This window comes from Alligator mississippiensis, chromosome 6, assembly GCF_030867095.1.
Source record: "Alligator mississippiensis isolate rAllMis1 chromosome 6, rAllMis1, whole genome shotgun sequence".
Classification (NCBI taxonomy): Eukaryota; Metazoa; Chordata; order Crocodylia; family Alligatoridae; genus Alligator; species Alligator mississippiensis.
The window spans coordinates 98116198-98136260 of record NC_081829.1 but is presented as its reverse complement, the minus strand read 5'-3'; the positions used below and the strand labels follow the sequence as shown (position 1 = coordinate 98136260).

At 47.2% G+C, this 20063-nt stretch overlaps 1 protein-coding gene across 2 annotated transcripts in view; it reads right to left on the bottom strand.

Annotated features, from left to right (window-relative positions):
* The window catches only part of SH3PXD2A (SH3 and PX domains 2A), a 333629-nt gene that overhangs the window by 293908 nt on the left and 19658 nt on the right, over nt 1–20063 (bottom strand). For both annotated transcript variants that reach the window (XM_019485993.2, XM_006273659.4), the window contains exon 2: nt 14406–14523. In XM_019485993.2, the coding sequence (XP_019341538.1) occupies nt 14406–14477 (72 nt within the window). In that variant the 5' untranslated portion in view covers nt 14478–14523. The remainder of the gene's footprint in view (nt 1–14405; nt 14524–20063) is intronic.

The window sequence follows — 20063 nt, the reverse complement described above, 5'->3', positions numbered from 1 at the left end:
TCCAAGTCTTCCCTTGAGGCATCCCTGGGCTCTAGACCAGCAGTGTGTGCAGGACACCGGCCATATTGAGAAGAAAAACCCTGGGAACGGAGCTGGTGGCCCTGAACTGAATGGGTATTCGGTGATGACAGCACTGCTGAATTGGCTTCAAACCCTGGCTTCTGGTAGAAGTATGACATACTGCTCTGTTTCCTAGCAGGGAAATCTAGAGGGTTGGAAATGGGGCTGTGAAAAAGCCACTAACACAGATTTCTGACAGGCCAACAGATTAATCGCTATTGTCACTGGGGCAGGGCCAGCCTGTGCTGGACCCAGTCCAGGAGCTTGATGTCACTGGGAGACTCGCAAGGACATCAGCAAGAAAATGTTCCCACATCATCTTCCTCACCCCTGTGCTGACTGCTGGGTCACCAGGTCAGTGCTTAAACTAAGCGATTAACCAGCAGGACCTTGTCTTTAACCCTTTGCTCGCACAGCATGCTTTTCAGCAAGAGGAGTTCGACCTATTTCCACTAAAGTTCCTGTACATAACATCGTCAAGAGAGACGGCAGGGCAGGGACCCGGCTGGTGGAATATGCGACGACTCCTCTTTGCATTACCTGTCCTAACCTAGCTCCTCGCCAATGGAGACCAGACTTTGCTGTCTGATTTGAGACCCTCTAGTTTTCACTTGCCACGTGCATCGTCTCCCTGGTCTCTACAGCCAGGAGGGGGCAAATGTGCAGGATGGCAGGGAGGGGACTTATTTGTTCTGTATAAAGAGTATGGTAGTTTCCAGTGGTTCCTACCCAGCACAAAATTCATTCTCCATTTAGATCACACATCAAGGATGACCATGTGAGGCCACCTCTGCCCACACAGATCAGAGCAGGAAATTACCTACCCAACCCTTTGTCACAGGATCTTACATTTACATGGTGGTATAAGCACAGGTAATGAAAGATGGTAAATGCAGTATCTCTTCTCTGTGGGTTGCTGAAGGATTCCCTGACCGGTTTCCATCTAAAACTAAAGGAAATCTGGAGGCCGAGTTCCTCAAGCTGCTTTCTAAATACAAAATCCCCTTCACCGTGCAAAGACCTTGACTCGTATCCAATGTCTTAACAGGAAGACAGCATCTTGTGCTGTCATCAGCTGAAATATTTTTCCTCTAATGTTATGGAGAAATAATTTGCGAGCAAGTTACACATTAAAAATGAATATCAAACCAGGGACAGGGTTTCATTCACAGATGCCTCAGCTCGGACCATATTTTAAGCAAAGCCTAATGCACCTGATTATACTTGCTAAGGTCAAATAACTTTTAAGGTTCCTCACCAATCGGAATCGGGCTGCATTGGAGCATATGATAAAACTAAGTGGTTTGATGAATCAATCCCAAAACAGGAATCTTCAGAGTCTTAATCCTAACTCGTGGAGAAGGGTGTTTGTACCCAAAAGCTGGCAAAGAACAGGTTTTCCAGTTATTTAGTTGGTCTAATGAAAGATATTACATTTACCCAAAGAACCTTGCCTGCCTATGTCCTTAGACCATCACAGCTACAACCAGCACCCCCTAATCCTATCTCTGGCACAGGTGTAATGCAAATCGCTTAAAAACCCTTGCAGCCTCCATTTTCTCATGCATCACATAACACTCAACTCCCCCTCTCCATTCCCAGGGGAGAGTTTGTGCCCCAGTATACTGAAAATGCCAGGCGCCCCATTCATTATTACAGCATCCAGGAAAGCAGAATCCTTGTTTCCACATTTGTTGGTCATTTTTTGCCAGCCCTACCTCAGCTGACAATTCTTGATTATTCATAAATAGCGTAAGATATGAGAAAGGAGGTTGGTTCAAGGATCCAGATAAGACATTTCCCAGTCTTCTCTGCCAGTAGTTACATGTCTACGCTCACATGCACAATCACAAAAGAGTTTCCGTCCAGAGCTTCTGAGCTTCCTCTTTCCTGCTCCCAGGAGTTTGCTAAGAGCTTGTTTTAATCCTTTCAGGAAAACGGGCAGCTTCTTCCTGTGACCTGCCCAGAAGATAGTCAGGGGGGAGGGTGGGGAAGAGGATAGAAGATGCTGCAGTTAATCTGCTGCCAACTCTCTCTCTGGCTTCCCTGCAGGAAAATCCTTAACACATTGTTTGTGCACTGATAGTCCTGGCAGACTGCAGGCTTCTACTTAACCAACAGGAGCTATGCAACCTTCTCCATCTCAACCCAGGGCCAGAGCACTTGAATACATCTCTAGCTGTCTCTATTCCAAAGGTAATTAAATGAGCCCCTTTTGCTCATCTCACCTAGGACCAAGGGTGCCAAGTTGTGTCATGGCCAATTTGAGTCAGCAGGAAAAAAGCTGCTCTGGGACAGCCACGCCAAAGGGAGGTAGGAGATCTCAAGAACAATTAGGACCTTAAAGAGTCCTTCTGTTTTGCTTCTCTCCAAATGCCCCCCCAGCAGTGCTGCAAGGAAGGATGCGGCCAGTGAAGGAAATCTGTTCCTGGCTTATAGTAGTGCTGTTTAGCACACTAAATAAATGTTTACACTGAAGGGAGAGCATCCTTCTCAGTGCAGGGAATACTGAACTGGGATAAGAGAGCAACACACTGCGGGGCCAGCACTGCTTAACTGCACTTCTGTGATCTGCAAAGCCCAGTGCTGTTGGGAGGGGGATGCTGACAGAAGAACATGACCCAAGTCCAGGGTCTGAAACCCTATATTGCTGAGATGGGGTTGGTCTCCGGCCCTGTATAAAAGGTAAGTAAATCTTACCCAAGCACAGGAGCCAAATGACTTTTCCAAAGTCACCAATGCCAGCGCCTGGGGAAGACAGACTGGTTCTAATCACTACGCGATGTCCCTCTTAGAGCAGGCCAGACCCTAGATCAGGCCTTTCCAGCAGGTTCATCATTAATCAGAGAGCAAGTAATTAACTTGTGGAATTCACTGCCACAAGGTGTTGTGAAGAGTGATCATGTAATTAGGTTCAAAAGGGGACTGGACAAATTCATGCAAGATAAGTCCTTCAGTGGGTAGTAAACATGATGCTAAAGGGGTCAACCTCCACATTATACTTCCCCTCTATCGGGCGCTGGTCAGACCGCAGTTGGAGTACTGCGTGCAATTCTGGGCGCCACACTTCAAGAAGGATGCGGATAACCTGGAGAGGGTACAGCGAAGGGCAACTCGTATGGTCAAGGGCCTGCAGACCAAGCCCTACGAGGAGAGACTAGTGAAACTGGACCTTTTCAGCCTCCGCAAGAGAAGGTTGAGAGGCGACCTTGTGGCTGCCTATAAGTTCATCACGGGGGCACAGAAGGGAATTGGTGAGGATTTATTCACCAAGGCGCCCCCGGGGGTTACAAGAAACAATGGCCACAAGCTAGCAGAGAGCAGATTTAGACTGGACATTAGGAAGAACTTCTTCACAGTTCGAGTGGCCAAGGTCTGGAACGGGCTCCCAAGGGAGGTGGTGCTCTCCCCTACCCTGGGGGTCTTCAAGAGGAGGTTAGATGAGTATCTAGCTGGGGTCATCTAGACCCAGCGCTCTTTCCTGCCTATGGAGGGGGTCGGACTCGATGATCTATTGAGGTCCCTTCCGACCCTAACATCTATGAATCTATTAGGACTTTTGAGGCCTCTGAATGCTGGAAGATGTAGGGGGAAAGGGATAGGGGATGGATCACTCTGGATAGGCCCTGCATAAATACTCTTTCCCCTAGCATCAACCCTCCGGCTCTGAGAGATACAGGACACTGGGCTTCATAGACTAGAGAGACCAGGATGGCATCTCTTATATAAGTGAAAATGTAAATGCCTGCATTTCTGGCCATGCCCAAGGCTTCAGGGTGGTTGGGGAACTATGCCTCTATTATTCCAAGGACAACTCAGTAATTGTCTGTAATTCAGGTGGCACCACAACTCTGACCACTGCAGCATGGAAACCCTGTTTAAACAGACCTGTAGCGAGCAACAATATGGGATTTCTCCCCAGCAAAGGGCAATGAGGATTATTTTTTTGTTAATTAGCTTCATCTCTAGGCTATAAAATCATGCTACATATTCTCCCAGGGAGGGCAGGGAGCTTAGAGCACCGAACAGTGTAGTTAGCATGGTTTCAAGGGACAATAAAACCCTGTCCACACTGTTCAGAGAAGTAGCACCAGCCACATGCTGAAGCATAGCTACTGCTAGTTTGGTTTTGAGAACAGCACACATAGGACCACACACACATTTATAGACACTTAAATGCTGTAAAATGTTTCAGTCCCTCCAGAGAAGGAAAGGTAGCAGAGAAGAGAAGCCACATGAGAAGCACTGGCTGGTCTCATACACGTGAATGGGACCAAATTGCTTTATAGCCACACAAAGAAGCACTGTTACAGTCCTGGGGACAGATCATGGGGAGCTACAGTGATTTACACTGGTGGGACTCAGCCTTGCTTTTAAAGTAGTGTTAAAGTGATGTTGCAGTCATGAGGGTTCACGAGAGAGACAAGGATTTCTTTGGGTGATATCTTTTATTGGAACAACTACGGAATTGGGATAGAGTTAAACAAACTTTTCAGTGCAAGCCATTTTTACAGAGAAGAAACATGAAATTCAGATCCAGAATGAGGTGTAGATTCGAAAACCTGCCCCCAAAGTTACAACCCAGAGCTCTGGTTCAGGGCAGTCTGCTCTGCAAATAGAGGACGCCAAGCCCTGGGCACCTCACTATGGACCCGACCCCTCTTCGCCCACCAGCAAGGTTCAGCCACAGCAACGCTGATGTTCATGGATTGGCAGCACTAGGCAGAAACCAGAGGAGAATCCCCCTGGTTGGATGACCTTCATGGTAGTCATCTTAAACCCTACCTTATCTAGCTGGCACTTCTCACCACTGCATTTAAGCATCTTCAATTTTTATTACAAAGGGCACAACACAGGCATCTTCTCTCTCTCTCACGGTTTACAATTTTCAAGAACAGCTGTTTTGAGTCCCTGCCCCTCTGTATGGAATGAGTGCACTTCTCTATGCCATGTTTCTTTCAAATCCAGCCTAAAAAAGTCATTTCTTCGGCACAAGAAACAAGTTTAATAGTTGCTCATAAATATTAAAGAGCAGCTGTACTGGCTGGAACCGAATGCAGCCTGCGGCTGTGTTAAACAATAGCTGTCAGGTATCCCCGTATATGCTTTTTGCTTAAGCAAAAAAGCTTTATACGAGCTAATATTAATAGAAAAGTTGACATGGAATTACTCAATGCAAGCAGTCTGTTTAGATACAGACCATCCCTTTACAGCCTTTGCAATCCAAATATTGTACTGTGCAGGCTCTCAACATTTCACAGCTTGATAATTGCCACAGCCTTTTTTTTTTTCTTGGCCTCAACGTATGAGAGGCCTCAACAGGTTGCCCCCAAGACCCTTTAATGTTGGTGGCGGGCCCAGGAAGTTAAAAAGTTAAAGCTGAGGTTGACAAGGGAGGGCAGAGTGCAACTTCACCCATCACATGCTACTTATTCGGTACTGTCCATGAGCTAGCAAAGGCTGCACTGGTCCCTCTGATCATGCATGTCTCCACTCTCTTTGCAGCTTTTTACCAGGTCCCTCATACTTCACGCTGAACCTTTCCCCTCCTCCTCCTCCCTCATTCACTAGCAAAACGTCAACTCTCATGAGCCAATGTTGCCAGACATTTTTACACTCTCATTACTTTCAAACACACTTTCTCCAGCTTTGCTCCTCATGTTACCTGCCTGTAAGCATCCCCAAACCTATCAATTATCCTCCTCCAATCCCTCTTTACGTCTCTCCTTTGCCACAATGCTTCCGAAAACCTTGCAAATTGTAAGTCTGCTGATGTACCACACTGACCTATAGTGCCTCATTGCTGCCCTGCGGTCCCTCCGCCTGTTGGTATCCATCTCTTGCCTCTTGGACTTGCAGTGGGTACTGCGGACAATCTTTCTGTGTCTGTACAGCTCCCAGCACAATAGAGCCATGGGCCACAATAAAAGCACCAAGGTATTACAGATGCACATCAAGAAAATCACCAGATCATTTTATTTTTCAAGCTGAAAGCTTGAAAGGACAACCAGGCAAGCAGAAAAGGAGGAAAGGGTGAGCTGGACTGTAGGTGGGGGCAGGGGTTAAAACTAGAATTTTTTATATTTGCGGATGTTCAAGGGGATGGGATACATGTAGATGAAGCCATCTGAGATGCTTGCTAACTTGGCAAGTGGTTGGGGTTTGGTTTACTTGGGTTTTATAGCAGGGGGAAAGGGAAACGCACTTTGTTAAGTTGCAGGCTACTTGCAAACGCCTGAGACAACTGCTCTGCAGCAGCCTGATCCACAGGCCTGTGAAGTTGCTGAGAATTTTTCCAAGGGCTTCACTGGATTTTGGATCTGGCCCCAAGTGATCAAGCAACAGATAGCAGCCAATCTTGAACAGTGGGTTACTGTAGCGCTCTATGCTTCATGCAATATTTACACTGTGATCCTCAAGCAAAAAGGTGTCAGTTCTAGTCACAAAAAAGCACTTGGCTATACGGTGGCAACACATCACACAGCACTGTGAAGTGCCTTCCAGTAATCCTGCTCTTCTCTTACTGCCGCTGGAAACGATTTCCTATTGTGCTCGCAGATATTGACTAAAAGGAAGTGACATAAGAGGCAGATATAAGAAAAAAAATGAAAAAGAAACTCAAAGTAGAAAGTCCAGCTGTTTCCTCCCAAATTGACTGAGTAAGAGAGCTGGTGTATGTCACTTCCTGACTCAGGTACAGTCACAATGAATCCTTCTTCCTGTTTAATCCTTATAAAACCAGAAATGGGTTTTCGGAAGAAAATGACATAACCCAAGTGCAAGCATTTTTCCTGGATGTATATTTGAACCTATCATCAGATGGCTAGCTAGCGGTTAAAGGGAAAAAAAAGTTGTCCTCTGCCACAGGCTTCCTGGGTGGCCTCAGGCAAGTCCCTTATCCTTTCTAGCCTTTAGTTCTCCATCTCATGAGGTCCCTTCCAGCCCTACTTTCCTATGACTTGTAAAACACGAGTAATCATGCTCTTCTGTCACCCAGGGGTGCTGCAAAGGAAAAACGCTACTACAGTAGGGAACATACAAGTATGTAAAGTAAGAAGATAGACAGGAGATTTGGGCTCTGTTCCTAACTCTGCCACTGACTTAGTGACCTGGGGTTACTCCATCTTCTCTCCTAGCTTTCCTCATATGCAAACAGATATCATCCATGCCTAACTCACGGCCATGGTGCTGGGATGGAGGTGATGGCATCAACCCTGCAAGCTGCTCCATGCGAGGCAGCAAGACTCCACGTAACTGCAGCGTCCAGCCCTTGCAAGATCAGCATGTGTGTGTGCTGCTTCTAAAGTCCTGGGTGACATTTCCAAAAATGCCTATATCCCACCCACAGCCCAGCCCTGAGCAAAGTGAAGAGCGTGTCTGCATCAGGTTTACCCAGTAAGCCCAAGCTTCCTTGGGCTAAATTAGCATATCCAGTTTTAAACCAAATTACAATGTCTCACAGTGGGATACCCAGATTTAACTAAATCAGTGCTGCCAGTCTTAATTAACACAAAGGTTAGATTGCTAGCAGCTACCATACATCTTTGTTAGGTGGGCAATATGGGAAAAATGCAGGTGTAGGCACATCCCAAGAGTACCCAATACAGGTGCAACAATCTTTCGATCATTGCCAAAAGCTTTCCAGATGAATTTGAACTGTCTGTGTGTCCAGCAGGTGGATCCTTGCATCCACTGATTTATTGATTAACTGATGCAATTGTATGCTGGCCTTCCCCAAAAAGGCTCAAGGCAGCTTACAGCAAGAGAAACAGAAACTTAAAAGGGCAACTAGCATAAATAAAACAACAACAAGCAGGGACCCATTAAACAACATCTCAGCCTAGCTTTGGTTGCTAACCACCTGCCCAAACAGAAAAGTCTCGCAGTGCTTCCAAAAGATGTCCAAGCACAAGCTCTGGTGACCTGAAGAGGGAAGGAGTTTCACAGCTGAGGAGCAATGGCTGAATACGACTTCCCATGCATTTTTTGCCAAGCAAAAATGGTATTTGCAGGAGGATGCTCTCAGCTAACCTTAGGCATCATGATGGGGCAGTTAGGTATGTAGACCCCAGGCCATTTAGGGCTTTATAGCTCAAAATCAGCACCCTGAATTGCTCCCAGAAGGCTATTGGGAACCAGTGCAGGCACTGGAGGACTGGAGCTGGCTGCACTGCCTTTCATCATTCAAGAGCAGAGGTGGAGACACTGATGGCAGCAAGGCTGGCATGACTGCACATGTGGTGTGTTAGGCTGGCTGGATGTGGTCTTGGTAGTGGAAAGGCGACCAGCACTACAGAAATAAAATTATCCTCTTCTAGAGAAATAAACCCAGCTTCCCTGAAGCCACACAAGACAGCATTTCCCCCTTCTTCCTCACTGTCTAAAAGGGAAGTCCATCAAAAGCAAGGGGAAGTGATCCAGAGCTGCTTTGATCTAGACAGACCTTGCTGACCATGCTGCCAAAGCAAAGATCTAGGTCTGCACCAGGTTCTCTGCTTCCCCTGCTTTCTCCTATGTGCAGACAGCGCAGAGAAAGGGAAAGCCCAGGACACAGAACCTGGTTCAGAGCTAACTCGGAAGCCTCTGTCCTTTTAGCCACTAAAATATGGGAAATGCTACTGACTTTTTCTAGTATCCATTTTCACCTGCTGAGCTCAGGTCTTGCAGCATAAACATCAGTGGAACGTAGAAAAAGAAGCTGGAGAATGCACTGCAAAAGTGTCCACTTCAGAAGGGAGATGGCTTAAACCAAAGGTGTCAAACTCACGTCCCAAGCCAGATCCAAACCGCAGAGCTCCTCTGCAGTGGCACCAGTGGTGGTAGGACAAGTGGCCACTGCCACAGCAGTGGTGGCAGGGCTCTATCCTTACAACTCTCACTCACTCTACTGACATGTCAACCACTTCTCCCTGAAATACACCCCCACCTCCATAACCTGCTGGCACCCCAGCCAGCTGGAAGGAGCAACTCTGCAAACTGGATGTAGGTCATGGGCCATAAGTTCCACCACCCTGGCCCCTGGAAAGTCCTATGAGTTACAAAGACCTGGCTCTGTCCCCTTCCCCCAGTGCGGTTCTGCATCCACCTTGGCTGTGAGTTTTGCCCACGTGGCAATACGCTGTGCAGAAGATGAGGAGATCATAAAGCAGGCAGCAAACATACTGGCTCCCCTCCGAGCACCGAACCAAAAAGTCATTTGGATAAAATGAATGAGGCACTACGCTGGGAAAATGGAGGGCAAAGCCATATGCAGGGGCAAGAATCATCAGTTCTAATGGATACACTACCAATGATTAAATCAAGTAAAGTAGGGAATCCCTCTCCATTTAACGTGAGATTCCTTTTCAAGAAGCAGCTTGGTAAAAGGGGCTTTGTTGGTGGACATCCCCTTTGCTCTAGAGCAGCATTACCATTTTCTATAAAGAAAAGGCAGCTCTTTGCCAGTTCCAACTCCTCGCAGGCTAGAGTAAGACGAAGCCCTTTTTTTTCAATCACGAACTCCAGCAACAAGGGCACAACTTTCCCTCATTTATATGGCAGCACTGGGAGCTGAGTTAACAATCAACTGATATGTTGGTCACCTTTCCCCCATCCCTGCGACTCTGCAAGGCTAACAGGAGCAACCACTCGAGTCCTACGATTTACACGGACTGTATTCTTCACGCGCTCCCACAGGGGACAGCTTTGCATCCATCTTAGGTGCGAACCTTGGGGATGTGTCGTAAAAGAGATGAAATCATGGAGCAGCCAGCTAGGTTTTTTTGGATGTCTGCCATCCCCCAGCCAAAAAAACCCCTGAGACTGATGAGTACGGTATGAGTTTGGGCAACTGAAGGGACTGAACACACACAAAGGCCAATGGTGGTGCAATGTTATTCATAGTCACATTGTCAGGCCTTGCTCACTCTTTACAGCACATGGCTTCATGGTACAAACTCACTGTTTGACACTGACATTGACCCCTCTTTTCCCCCAGAAGGGCAATTCATGTGCCGAATATCAAAAGTAGAGCCACTTAGTTCCTTGCCGCTAATTATCGCATGCAATGGTTGGGTATCCTGTTCAGACAGCCTGGTGGAAGTGGTTAGCAGCTACTATTTACAGGAATTTGTGCAATAGCTATAGTGAGTCATATAGAAATCACATTAGGAAATAATTGGTTTGGAAAGGAATGATGGGTAATGTAAGTTTGAGCTATGTTGCTGACTCAAACCCTCCAACTCAAATGCTTTAGGTTCAAAAGGATGGTTTTATCAGCTCATTATCGGGATGCACATGTTTACCTTTGCCAACATGGTGTTTCACATAATGCTCTAACCAAGACCAATTTTAAACAGGAAACTAAGAGATGCTGTAAGAAGAAACCTGGCTTGGTACACACATCCCTGCCCTTGGGATATCACCTTGAGCGCTCAGAGACCACCATGACCACCCCAGTATAAATGCTCAGAAAGATAATGTATATTATATAGATATGATATATAGGCATCGTATATTATATGATATATAAAGATAATGTATAATACCAGTGCACACCTGTCATTTGCAGATGAGAAAGTGGCTAGTTGGTTTGGCTAATCAACCAAACCATTAATTTGAGAGTATGGTCTGTGAAGCCATTAATTTGAGGGCACAGGGAAGTACCAAAGCTATAAATGAATGAAGTGTTCATGTCCTTGTCTCTTATATGAGCAAAATGATCCTGCAACTGTGGGGAGAGGTAGCAGTGTCCTTTTCTGCTTCTTCACATCCAGCCTAAAAGAAGGCTGGATGGTCTTATTTCTTTATAAACCAATAAGTGTCTATTTCTTGCCTTTAACTAATAAGTCATAGGAATTCAAGTCTTGTCTGCCTGGGAAGACTATGCTAATTGGAGACCTATGGTAATTACATTGGTGTCAAGACTGACATTCAAATCATTGAGAAAAGGGGCTATTGAAGCACTGAAAAAACATGATAGGGAGGTTGTCTGAATTTGGCTACCAGCTATTTCCCTTCAAATAATTAACTAGCACTTGGAATCTTTAACCAAGATGCCCTCAGCCAAACAGCCGCATCATATCTGTGCACACAGCATATGCACTCCATGACCCCCTTGGGACCTCCAGCAAAACCAGACTTGGTTTTCCTGATGCTGTTCACATATGGGAGCAGGAGGGGGGGTGGGGGAAGCATAGGAACAAAGCAAGCAGATATTTATTTAAATAGTAAAAGCCCTTCATAAACAAGCTCAAAATGAATATCCCGACCTCTAGATCTTGAAGTGAAAGAGCACAAATAAAGCAACTAAGAGCCAGAGCTGCATGAATACAAATAACTTATATTAGTGGTCCAATCCCACTGCAAATGTATGCGAGTACTTATTTGTTTCCATCTCCCTCTCTCACACTGCCACTTCCAGGGCCAGCAGGACTCCCATAGGCATGTCAACTGCTGACAGACAGGGGAGAGGACTTTATAATCTCATTCCTCTAAAGGAGCTCTGCTGTTCATAAGGCAGCAACCAGTAAAGATCTGCATGGCTTAAGACTGAACAAAGCACTGGACCTATTCAAATCGGACCACTCTGGGCACAGCAGAAAAGTGGATGTTTGCTGTAGAGTCTACTCAAGGCAGGAAAGCAAAGGTGGGACCACAGCTCAAGAAACTACAGGTTAAATCCACTCCTCTAACGGAAGAAGAGACTTGGCATTATCATTTCATATGTGCATTACTGTAGCACCCAGGCTTCCTAGTCATGGACAGGGGTGACACTACACAAGCAGAATAAGTGGCAACAGGATAGAGTACAAAGGCACTCAAAGAACAACCCCAGTCCTTCTGACCACAAAAATACCCTGGGTTAAGCATACAGAAACTGGAAGGAAGCCAGCTGCATGGAAAGCTGTATTAAAAGAGTGCATGCAGGGTGGGGTAGAGGTTGACAAACAGGAGGGGTCCCCCCAGAACCACTTGCATTTGAGACAGAGACACAGATTTTAACAACTCATGTGTCTGGGCTCACTGAAGAAACACAGAGAAGGCTTGGCAGGTAGGTGAACAGGGAACAGACTTTGTTTCAAACTGGAAAAAATTATATTCTCTGACATCTTTCACACAGGTATCATTTTAGTTCAGCGCAAAACTAATTCCTCTGCAGTTTGTGTCAGGGAGCAAGCAGCAATCACTGGACTTGCACACTCCTTTGTAAGTGCCCAGGACTAGGCAGAATGACTAGAGACCTCTACATAAGCAACACAGTCCCTATCACTAGACGGCTGCCAACGCTGGTATGAGACATTATCAGGTCTGGCCCAGGTCCCAGCACCATTACACAGAAGCTGGAGACCTTTTTTCAACTGAAGCAAGAGGGAGATGAAAGGTTATCGCTTCCACTCTGAATACAAACACAGAGCACCTCTCTCGGGAAACCGGCCTCTCCAAGCAGCACACTGCCCTCTAGCCTCGAACGGGGTTAAAAGCCGGTTCTGCTCAGGCAGACGAGCGGGTGCTGTGGAGCAAACACCATAAGTGACTTCATTGCTTGGGTCATCAAGCACTTCAACCCTGACTAGGTCCAATAGCACTTGCGCTCACGGCTGGTGGGAGCATGGCCAACCACAGCTTCAGGCAAGCTGTTCAGGATGCCATGGATAATTCTCCCTGGGGTTTTCCTCTGCTCTCCGAGAAGCAGAAGTGGGATGATTCATCTTCTATACGACACGAAGACTGCAGGTGATCTGACTCGCGTGACTGTACTGACATGTGTGCTGGTTTTGAGAAGGGAGCAAACATTTTGCACAACGCGACTCTCCAGCTTTAATCCTGTGTTGAAAAAGCCTTGTCTGGAGGATGCAAAACGCAAGAACTCTTGGTTCAGAAGGGATACCTTTTATTAGACCAACTAGGAAATCACAAAAAAAACCCCCAACTGTCTGAGGGACGCGTGTTTGACAGACGTGGGGCAGAAAGGTGCCTGGTCTCTGTGGCCGGCCATCAGCACCTTTAGGCAAAGCTCCCAGCCAAGATCTGTTAGCACGGGTGGTTGGGAGGTTTGCAGATCCCCCTGTCTCATGTTTCTCCATTTGGCAGTGAGGTGTGAAGGAGGAAGGTGAAGCAGAGATGAAAGGAGCCATCCTAGAACCTAATCTTGATGGTCTGGCAAGTCAGCCTCTCCAAGCACCAAAGGAAATTTAAAAGAGCAAGGAGCAAAAGGCTCATTTGATGCCTCTGCACCTCCTCCTTGACTAATCCCGCTAACCTACAGCAGCTGCGTCCTGCTCTGCTCCCCACTGGAGCAGAGGAAGCATTGCACGGTTTTGGCCAGGCGGCTGCACTGGAAACAGGGCGGTTAAGGGACCCTTCGCACACCGACTTGGATCTCTGCTGAGCAAACACGGCAAATCCACCTTAACACAAATCCACATTTGAAAAAAAAAAAGAAGAAGAAAAGAATAGAACAACAAAGCAATCCATTCGAGTAGAGGAGGGGAATTGCAAGGGGGGGGCAGGAAAGAGAATTACAGCAAAACCTTCAAGCTGAGCTCTCATACAGGGACCACCACCCCCGCCTCCAGCTTGGGAACAGATCAAGTCCGGTCCCACTCCACCTTTTGAGGGGGTCACCCCCACTGAGCAGCTCTTTCCAGGTCTCTTCAGCACTCACGCAGCCCCGGCTATTGTACGATCTGAGCAGCTTCAGTGTTTTTATTCTCACAGCTTTGAGGGGGGAGAGAAGCGCTTGCCCCATTTCATCCATGGGGAGGTTACAGGGCTTCAGGAGGTCATGCAGGAAATCGGATCCAGAGGTCTAGCGCGTCCCGGGCTAGGATGCCACAGTCACCAGCTCTCTCTCTCTATCTCTGCCGGTTGCTGAAGGCAAATTTCACTTTGCTTCCGCTACCTACTAAAGAACATGACCTGTATTTGGAGAACCGCTGCCAAATTTAGAAAACCCAAATCAGAGCCAGAGGTGGAACGGGCTCTTCTGACAAGCACCTTGCTTGCACACGGGCTGAGACCAGAGCTCCCAGTCCGCTGCCCTCTGCCCTGAAGAGCAGATGGGGAAGAGGCGATCCCCCCCCCAGCTCTGTTCAAGATGCATTTATGGGGAAGGGGGGAGGAAGGGGGTCTAAGCCATCAGTTTTGCAAACCCCACCGTTACTTCTCTGTGATAATAGGGAGGGGGGATCAAAACCACCCCAGATTCCCATGCCAGAAAAGCAGCAAAGGCGAGTGCTGCTGTAGGGGGCTGATGGGGGCACACAGAGACCTGCGCCAGCTGAGATGGGCAGGCTGCAAACAGACCTTTAGGGATGTGGCAGGGAGCAAAGGGGTGACCGGGGTGGCAGGTCCTGGGTACTCACGTAGTGCTTGGAGGGGTTCCTCCTCTTCTCCACGTCCACCACATGCACGTCCAGCACGCTGTAGGCCAGCATCTTCGGCCGGGCCCCCGGGAGGGCAAGGGGGGAAGCTGGCTCCTGCCTGGCGAAGGGAAGGGAAGGGAAGGGAAGGGAAGGGAAGGGAAGGGGGCGCCGGGCTCCCCCAGCTCCCCGCCCTTCGCGGAGGCGGTGGGAGTCTGCGGGAGCCGCCTGCCCCGCTCTGCGCTTCCCGGGCACGGCGGCCGGGGCAGGCACCGACCCTGCCCGCGGCTCACAGCAGGCGCGCCGCCTCCTGCCTCCCGCCGCGCTCTGCTCGGCTCGGCTCGGCTCGGCTCTGCCGCGGGAGCAGCAGCGGGAGCAGGAGCAGGAGCGGCAGAGCCAGGGGCCGGCGTGCAGCGGCGGCGGAGGAGGGGCGGCGGCAGGGGGAGGGTCCGGCTGCCGGGCGGGCTCCGAGCCCCGCCGCGCCGCCCCCCGCCCGCCCGCCCGCCCGGGGAGGGCTGCTCCCGCTCGCGTCCCCGTCCCGCACTGCCGCTCCGCTTCCTGGACCCTGCGCTGTCCGCTCTGCTTTCTGCTCCCTGCCTGATCTGCTGCTCCACTATCTGCTCCCCACACTGTGCCTCCGGTGCGGTGTGCTGCCCTGCTTTCTGCTCCCTGCCCCACCTGCCGCTTTGCTTTCTGCTCCCTGCCCCATCTACTCTTCCACTTTCTACTCCCTGCCGGGTGTGTTGCTCTTATTTCTGCTCCATGTCTTGTGTTCCCTGCCTGGTTTATTGTTCTGCTTCCTGCTGCTCCCCTATGTGCCAGGAGGCCGCCCCATACCACTTGCAGCTCCCCAGCATCCCCACCCCACCTGCCCGCTGCTGCTGAACCACACTCCCTAGGGAGCAGTTGGCCACACCTGCCTGAATGCCTCAGCTGAGACCCGGGCTCCACTGCCTTACACCCTTTGCACATCCATAGCAGGGGACAAGTCACTGTAAGCCAACATTTGAAAGGCGCTAAACTTTCTGTAGCTACTAAAGGAGACAACACGCCCCTCCCTGTGTCAGAGGGAGCAGGCCGGCTGCAGCAGAGATGAAGCATGGGTTTCTATGGAAGTGCTCAGCAGTTGCCTAAAGGAAATGCAAACCTCTAGAGCGCTTGGTTCAGAGACGATACCTTTTATTAGGCCAGCTAAGAAATCGCCAACAAAAAAAAAAAAAAAAAAAATCTTTTTCTGTTCTTTCTTAGTTGGTCTAATAAAAGGTATCATCTCTGAACCAAGATTTCTAGAGTTAAGCATTTCTTTTCATCTCAGACCAACACAGCTACCAAATACATCCCTGAAACACAAAAGTTGCCTAAGGCTTTTACAAATTCCACCCTGACCAGCTTCCCCAGGATTATACAGGAAACCTGTGGGAGAGCAGAGGGCTGAGCTGAGCTCCCAACTCCCCATCAAAACCTACAAGCACAAGATCATCTTCCCTCCCCCAGACATGAGAGACATCAGCCACAGGCTGACCTTCTGCACAGGTTTAGCCGATTCGGCTATAAGATGTGGGGGAGAGGATGCCCGCTGTTTTTACAGGATGGGCTTTAAGAAAGCTGGTTATGGAAGAATCTAACATACTTTTCCCTCCAGTCACATTTCAAAAGCACTAGAAATTTCAGATCTCTTTTATTCAAGAGTACTTTTCTCCTTTGCATATGATTACTTTGGAGTCACTCACCACTGAAAAAGAAATATGCCAGAAGCTTCCAGATGAACTTTATAAAGTTCAGCAGCTCAATGCCAAAATGTATTAAAGTTAATAGAGGTTTCTAAACCTTACACCTACACTCACTGACACCACAGAAATATTCACCAGCAGATCTTTCCAAACCCGGTAAATTTACAGTGACACTGGCAATTAACCCACACAACTTGCAGCTGTCAGGGCCAAGGAAGTTTCCCAACAAAAACGGAGGGGACAAAAATCTCTTAACAAAAGAGACAGCTATTTATCAACTCTCTGGTGAAAACTCTGTGCAGAAGGCATGCTTTTAATAATGCCTTTTTAATATTAGATCTTAAATAATGAATGTATTAGAACATAAAAATTATGAAGCCATACATTTAAAATCTTTGGAAGTCAAAGTTGAAAGCTATAGTTCAGAAGCGAGGAGATTCATAGATTCCCACAAATACCTAGTCACATAATCTATCACGGGACACAGCGACAGTCACAGCAGACCAGCCCTTGGCTGCGGTCAAATAGAAAGCAGGTGGGACATTCGACCCTCAGATCAGAGGGTAGCCTATATAACACCTTCTCTTTTACTCTCTACAGAAGACAAGTGACCTTGAGATACAAGGTTTGGGCTTTTTATAAGATGGTTATTTGGGATTCTAGTAGACAGAGGCCACTATCCAAAATGGGTTGTGATTGTTCTTGGTGCCTAAGGAAGTCCATGCTCTGAATATCTTTCAGTGTCAGGTGGGTGTCAAGAAGCAAAGAGAGGCCACTGGGCTGCTGGACTCCAGCAAGAATCCAAATACTGCAATGACTCTGCAACTGGCTAGGTACCAGAGCTAAAGGGCTCATCTGGGTTTTGCCTGCCTCTGGAGCACTAGGTTTCAGCATGGGCCTAAGAGCCTAATTGTGTATACTTGCTAATGCCATGTGCGACCTGGGGCTGCCACCAGATCCAAGTCCTAAAGCAAATCCTGGGCCTATATGTGCCCAAGAGAGATCAATACACAGCACAGGAATGCAAGGGAAAGGCAGGCTTCCAGACTATCATTTTGCTTGCACTTTGCCAAAGGGGCTTGTCTTTCTCTCCCTCTTTGCTGCACTCACCCTTACCTCCTTTTAAGACTCCCCATCTCTAGTCTTCACTGCTCTGCACAGGGCATGCAAAGCAATTATTTATATTAGAGACCATGTCTGTTTAGGCTTGCCAAGGAGCCCCTGGTGTGCATAGCAAGCAAAGAACATTCTTCTATGAAAATGGAAATATTAAAATATTCCATTGATAAAAATATGCCTGACCTGGCTCATCTTTTCAGTGCTAGACAATTTATTTTATAGGGTACATTTATCACAACAAGCCAAGACTGATTCCTCACTAAAGCGAATCAATTTTTTTTTTCCAAAACAGACTTTGTTTTGAAAATGTCTTGTGTTTTCAACAAAAAAATCTTAGGTGTCATCCTGTGGTTTGTCAACATTATTTTGTTGGGGGAAACAAACCAACAAAATATCATTGCCCAATCAATTTTATCCCTAATCAGCGTATTCTTTGCCACTGCTACTTTGGATTTCCTCTCTCTACGGCTTTCTTTCTAGCGCTCCCAAATGGCATTTTGTTTCTGGTTTAAGCAAGCATTGGCAAGTTTAGGGCTGAGTTTTCAAAACACTGGGGCTCGTCTGCTGCTTCTTCCTCTTGCTAACCCATCCTCAGGACTCCCACACCATCAACGTCATCTGCTTCTCTGCTTTAACCCTCTTACTCCTGCACTATCCTTCATTGCCACAATGGATAACAGTCTTTTACCACCCTGCACATGCTTCCCCCACTGCTAGGTCAGACCAGCAGTGGCATGACTCTTGGCTCATTTTCCCCTTTCCCAGCTCATTTTTGTACACAGTTTTCACAGTCTTTCCCTGCTTGTTTGCTGTATCTATCTATATGAATGGAGGGGGGGGCTGTTTTAAACCGTGTAACTATAGCACATAGCACTATGAGAACCTGATCACTGGTTATCCTAATGCTGCTGTAGTATAAAGATAATAAAAAACTAGCTCACAGATGCAGGATTCACTCTCCTAAACCAACAGGTATACTGTCTCACCATTGAGAGACATATGACAAGCAGCTTCCATAATCAGACAGCAGCTGGGAAGGTGCCCACCTAACCTATGTTCTGAAGACCCCTTGCCAGGTGGCACTGGAACAGTGGGAAAAGAAGTTATAGAGTAAGTGCCAAACAACCCCAAACTGAATAAACTGCACCTGCATTGCTTGCCTAGGGCCACCCAAAAACATGCACCCGAGGCCAAAGCAGCACGATGTTTGGGAAGAGACTGTGTCACCCACGTAGGGAGTTTTTCTTTCATTACAGAACTCCGATCACTGATGCTTTTGTAAGAATCTTGGTTTGCAAATAACTTGCATATCCTTATTTTAAAAAAAGAACTGAAAGCTAGGAAGTGTGACCAGAGTACTTTCCAGGCTTAAAAACTATAGCAAAATAATAAAAGAACTCAATTTTTAGAAGATGATTATTATTAAGCCAGTCTTATGGTATTTCAGGAGTGAACTCAGGTTTTTTTAAACCTTTGGGGATGGCAAGACTGGGCAAAGGAGCTGGATCCCAGCAAAAGCAGGAAGCAGCTCCCCCAGGTACCCTTACTAGCAATGGGCAACTGAGGCACAAATCTTAACTATCCTGGCTTCTAGAGGTGGATTACGGAAATAACTATGCTTCCGGCACAGTTTGGGCTTCAGACTCCTAGAGCTCCCAAGTATTAAAAGCAAAAGAAACCAGGACATAGACCACTTTGGCCACTCATGACTGCTGAAGTAATTACTGTCCGAGACACCCATTGTCCCAGCCTTCACTGTCTATTCCAAACTGGAAGTCGACAGGTTCGCAACACTTGAGATCACATCAGGATGAGATTTCTGCTGGGGTTCTGGACTTAGGCTTACAGCCACATGATCTGGGATTAACACACAACTGGTCCCTCTCCAATTCAAATCAATGAGTAAAACTGAAGTCCCTAATATGAGGTGGGGATAAAGAGAGTATTACAAAATACACCACATTCCCGTCTCATTTAATAGCTCTGCAAGCTGGGTGTTTGAGTGAATTGGTTACTTCATTGACCAAACAAATTACATTAGCATCACAGAGCAAGAGGGTCAGCAATGCAGATTGGGCTCCAATTATAACTAGCTTCTGTGATCGGATTTTAGCTTTCCATGATGGTCTAAGAAATGGAGCATGTTTTACTTCTTCATATTTGAAGAGAATGTTGTGGTGCTGGCAGATTTAGAATTAGGCATTTGACTTTTAAATTGAAAACAGTTGCCCAGGACATCAGTGAGAAAATAAATAGAGGACAGATATTTTTCTGTTACACTAGAACTTAATTTTCAATTCCCCTTATTGCACACTTTATACCTTATCCATTTCAATAATGGTGAGCTTAATCCTAATAGCAATGATAACACAACAGTGCATCTTAAGGATTTTCCCTGACTTTTCCTGTTTGTCAAAGCTGATACCTGTCACCCAACACTGGCATTAACTCTGAACCTAAAGATGCACAGGAATGGAGGGAGGGATGGACAGAGCTCCTCATAGGGTTGGCAAGGTTTTTTGGGTAGATGTGATATCTTTTATGAGACCAGCTGAGTAGTTGGAACAAAGTTCTTTGCAAGTTTTTGGGCACAGATACCCTTTTTCAGGCTTGTGCCCAAAAGCTTGCAAAGAACTTGGTTCCAGCTACTCAGTTGGTCTCATAAAAGATATCACATCTACCCAATGAACCTTTCCTGCCTATGTCCTTAGGCATGGCTACAACCAAAAATCCTCATAGGGTTAGCACTTTCGGGAAAAGTTTGAGTGCTGTGCACAGCAGATTAGCCACACGACACAGGATTAGCAACAGG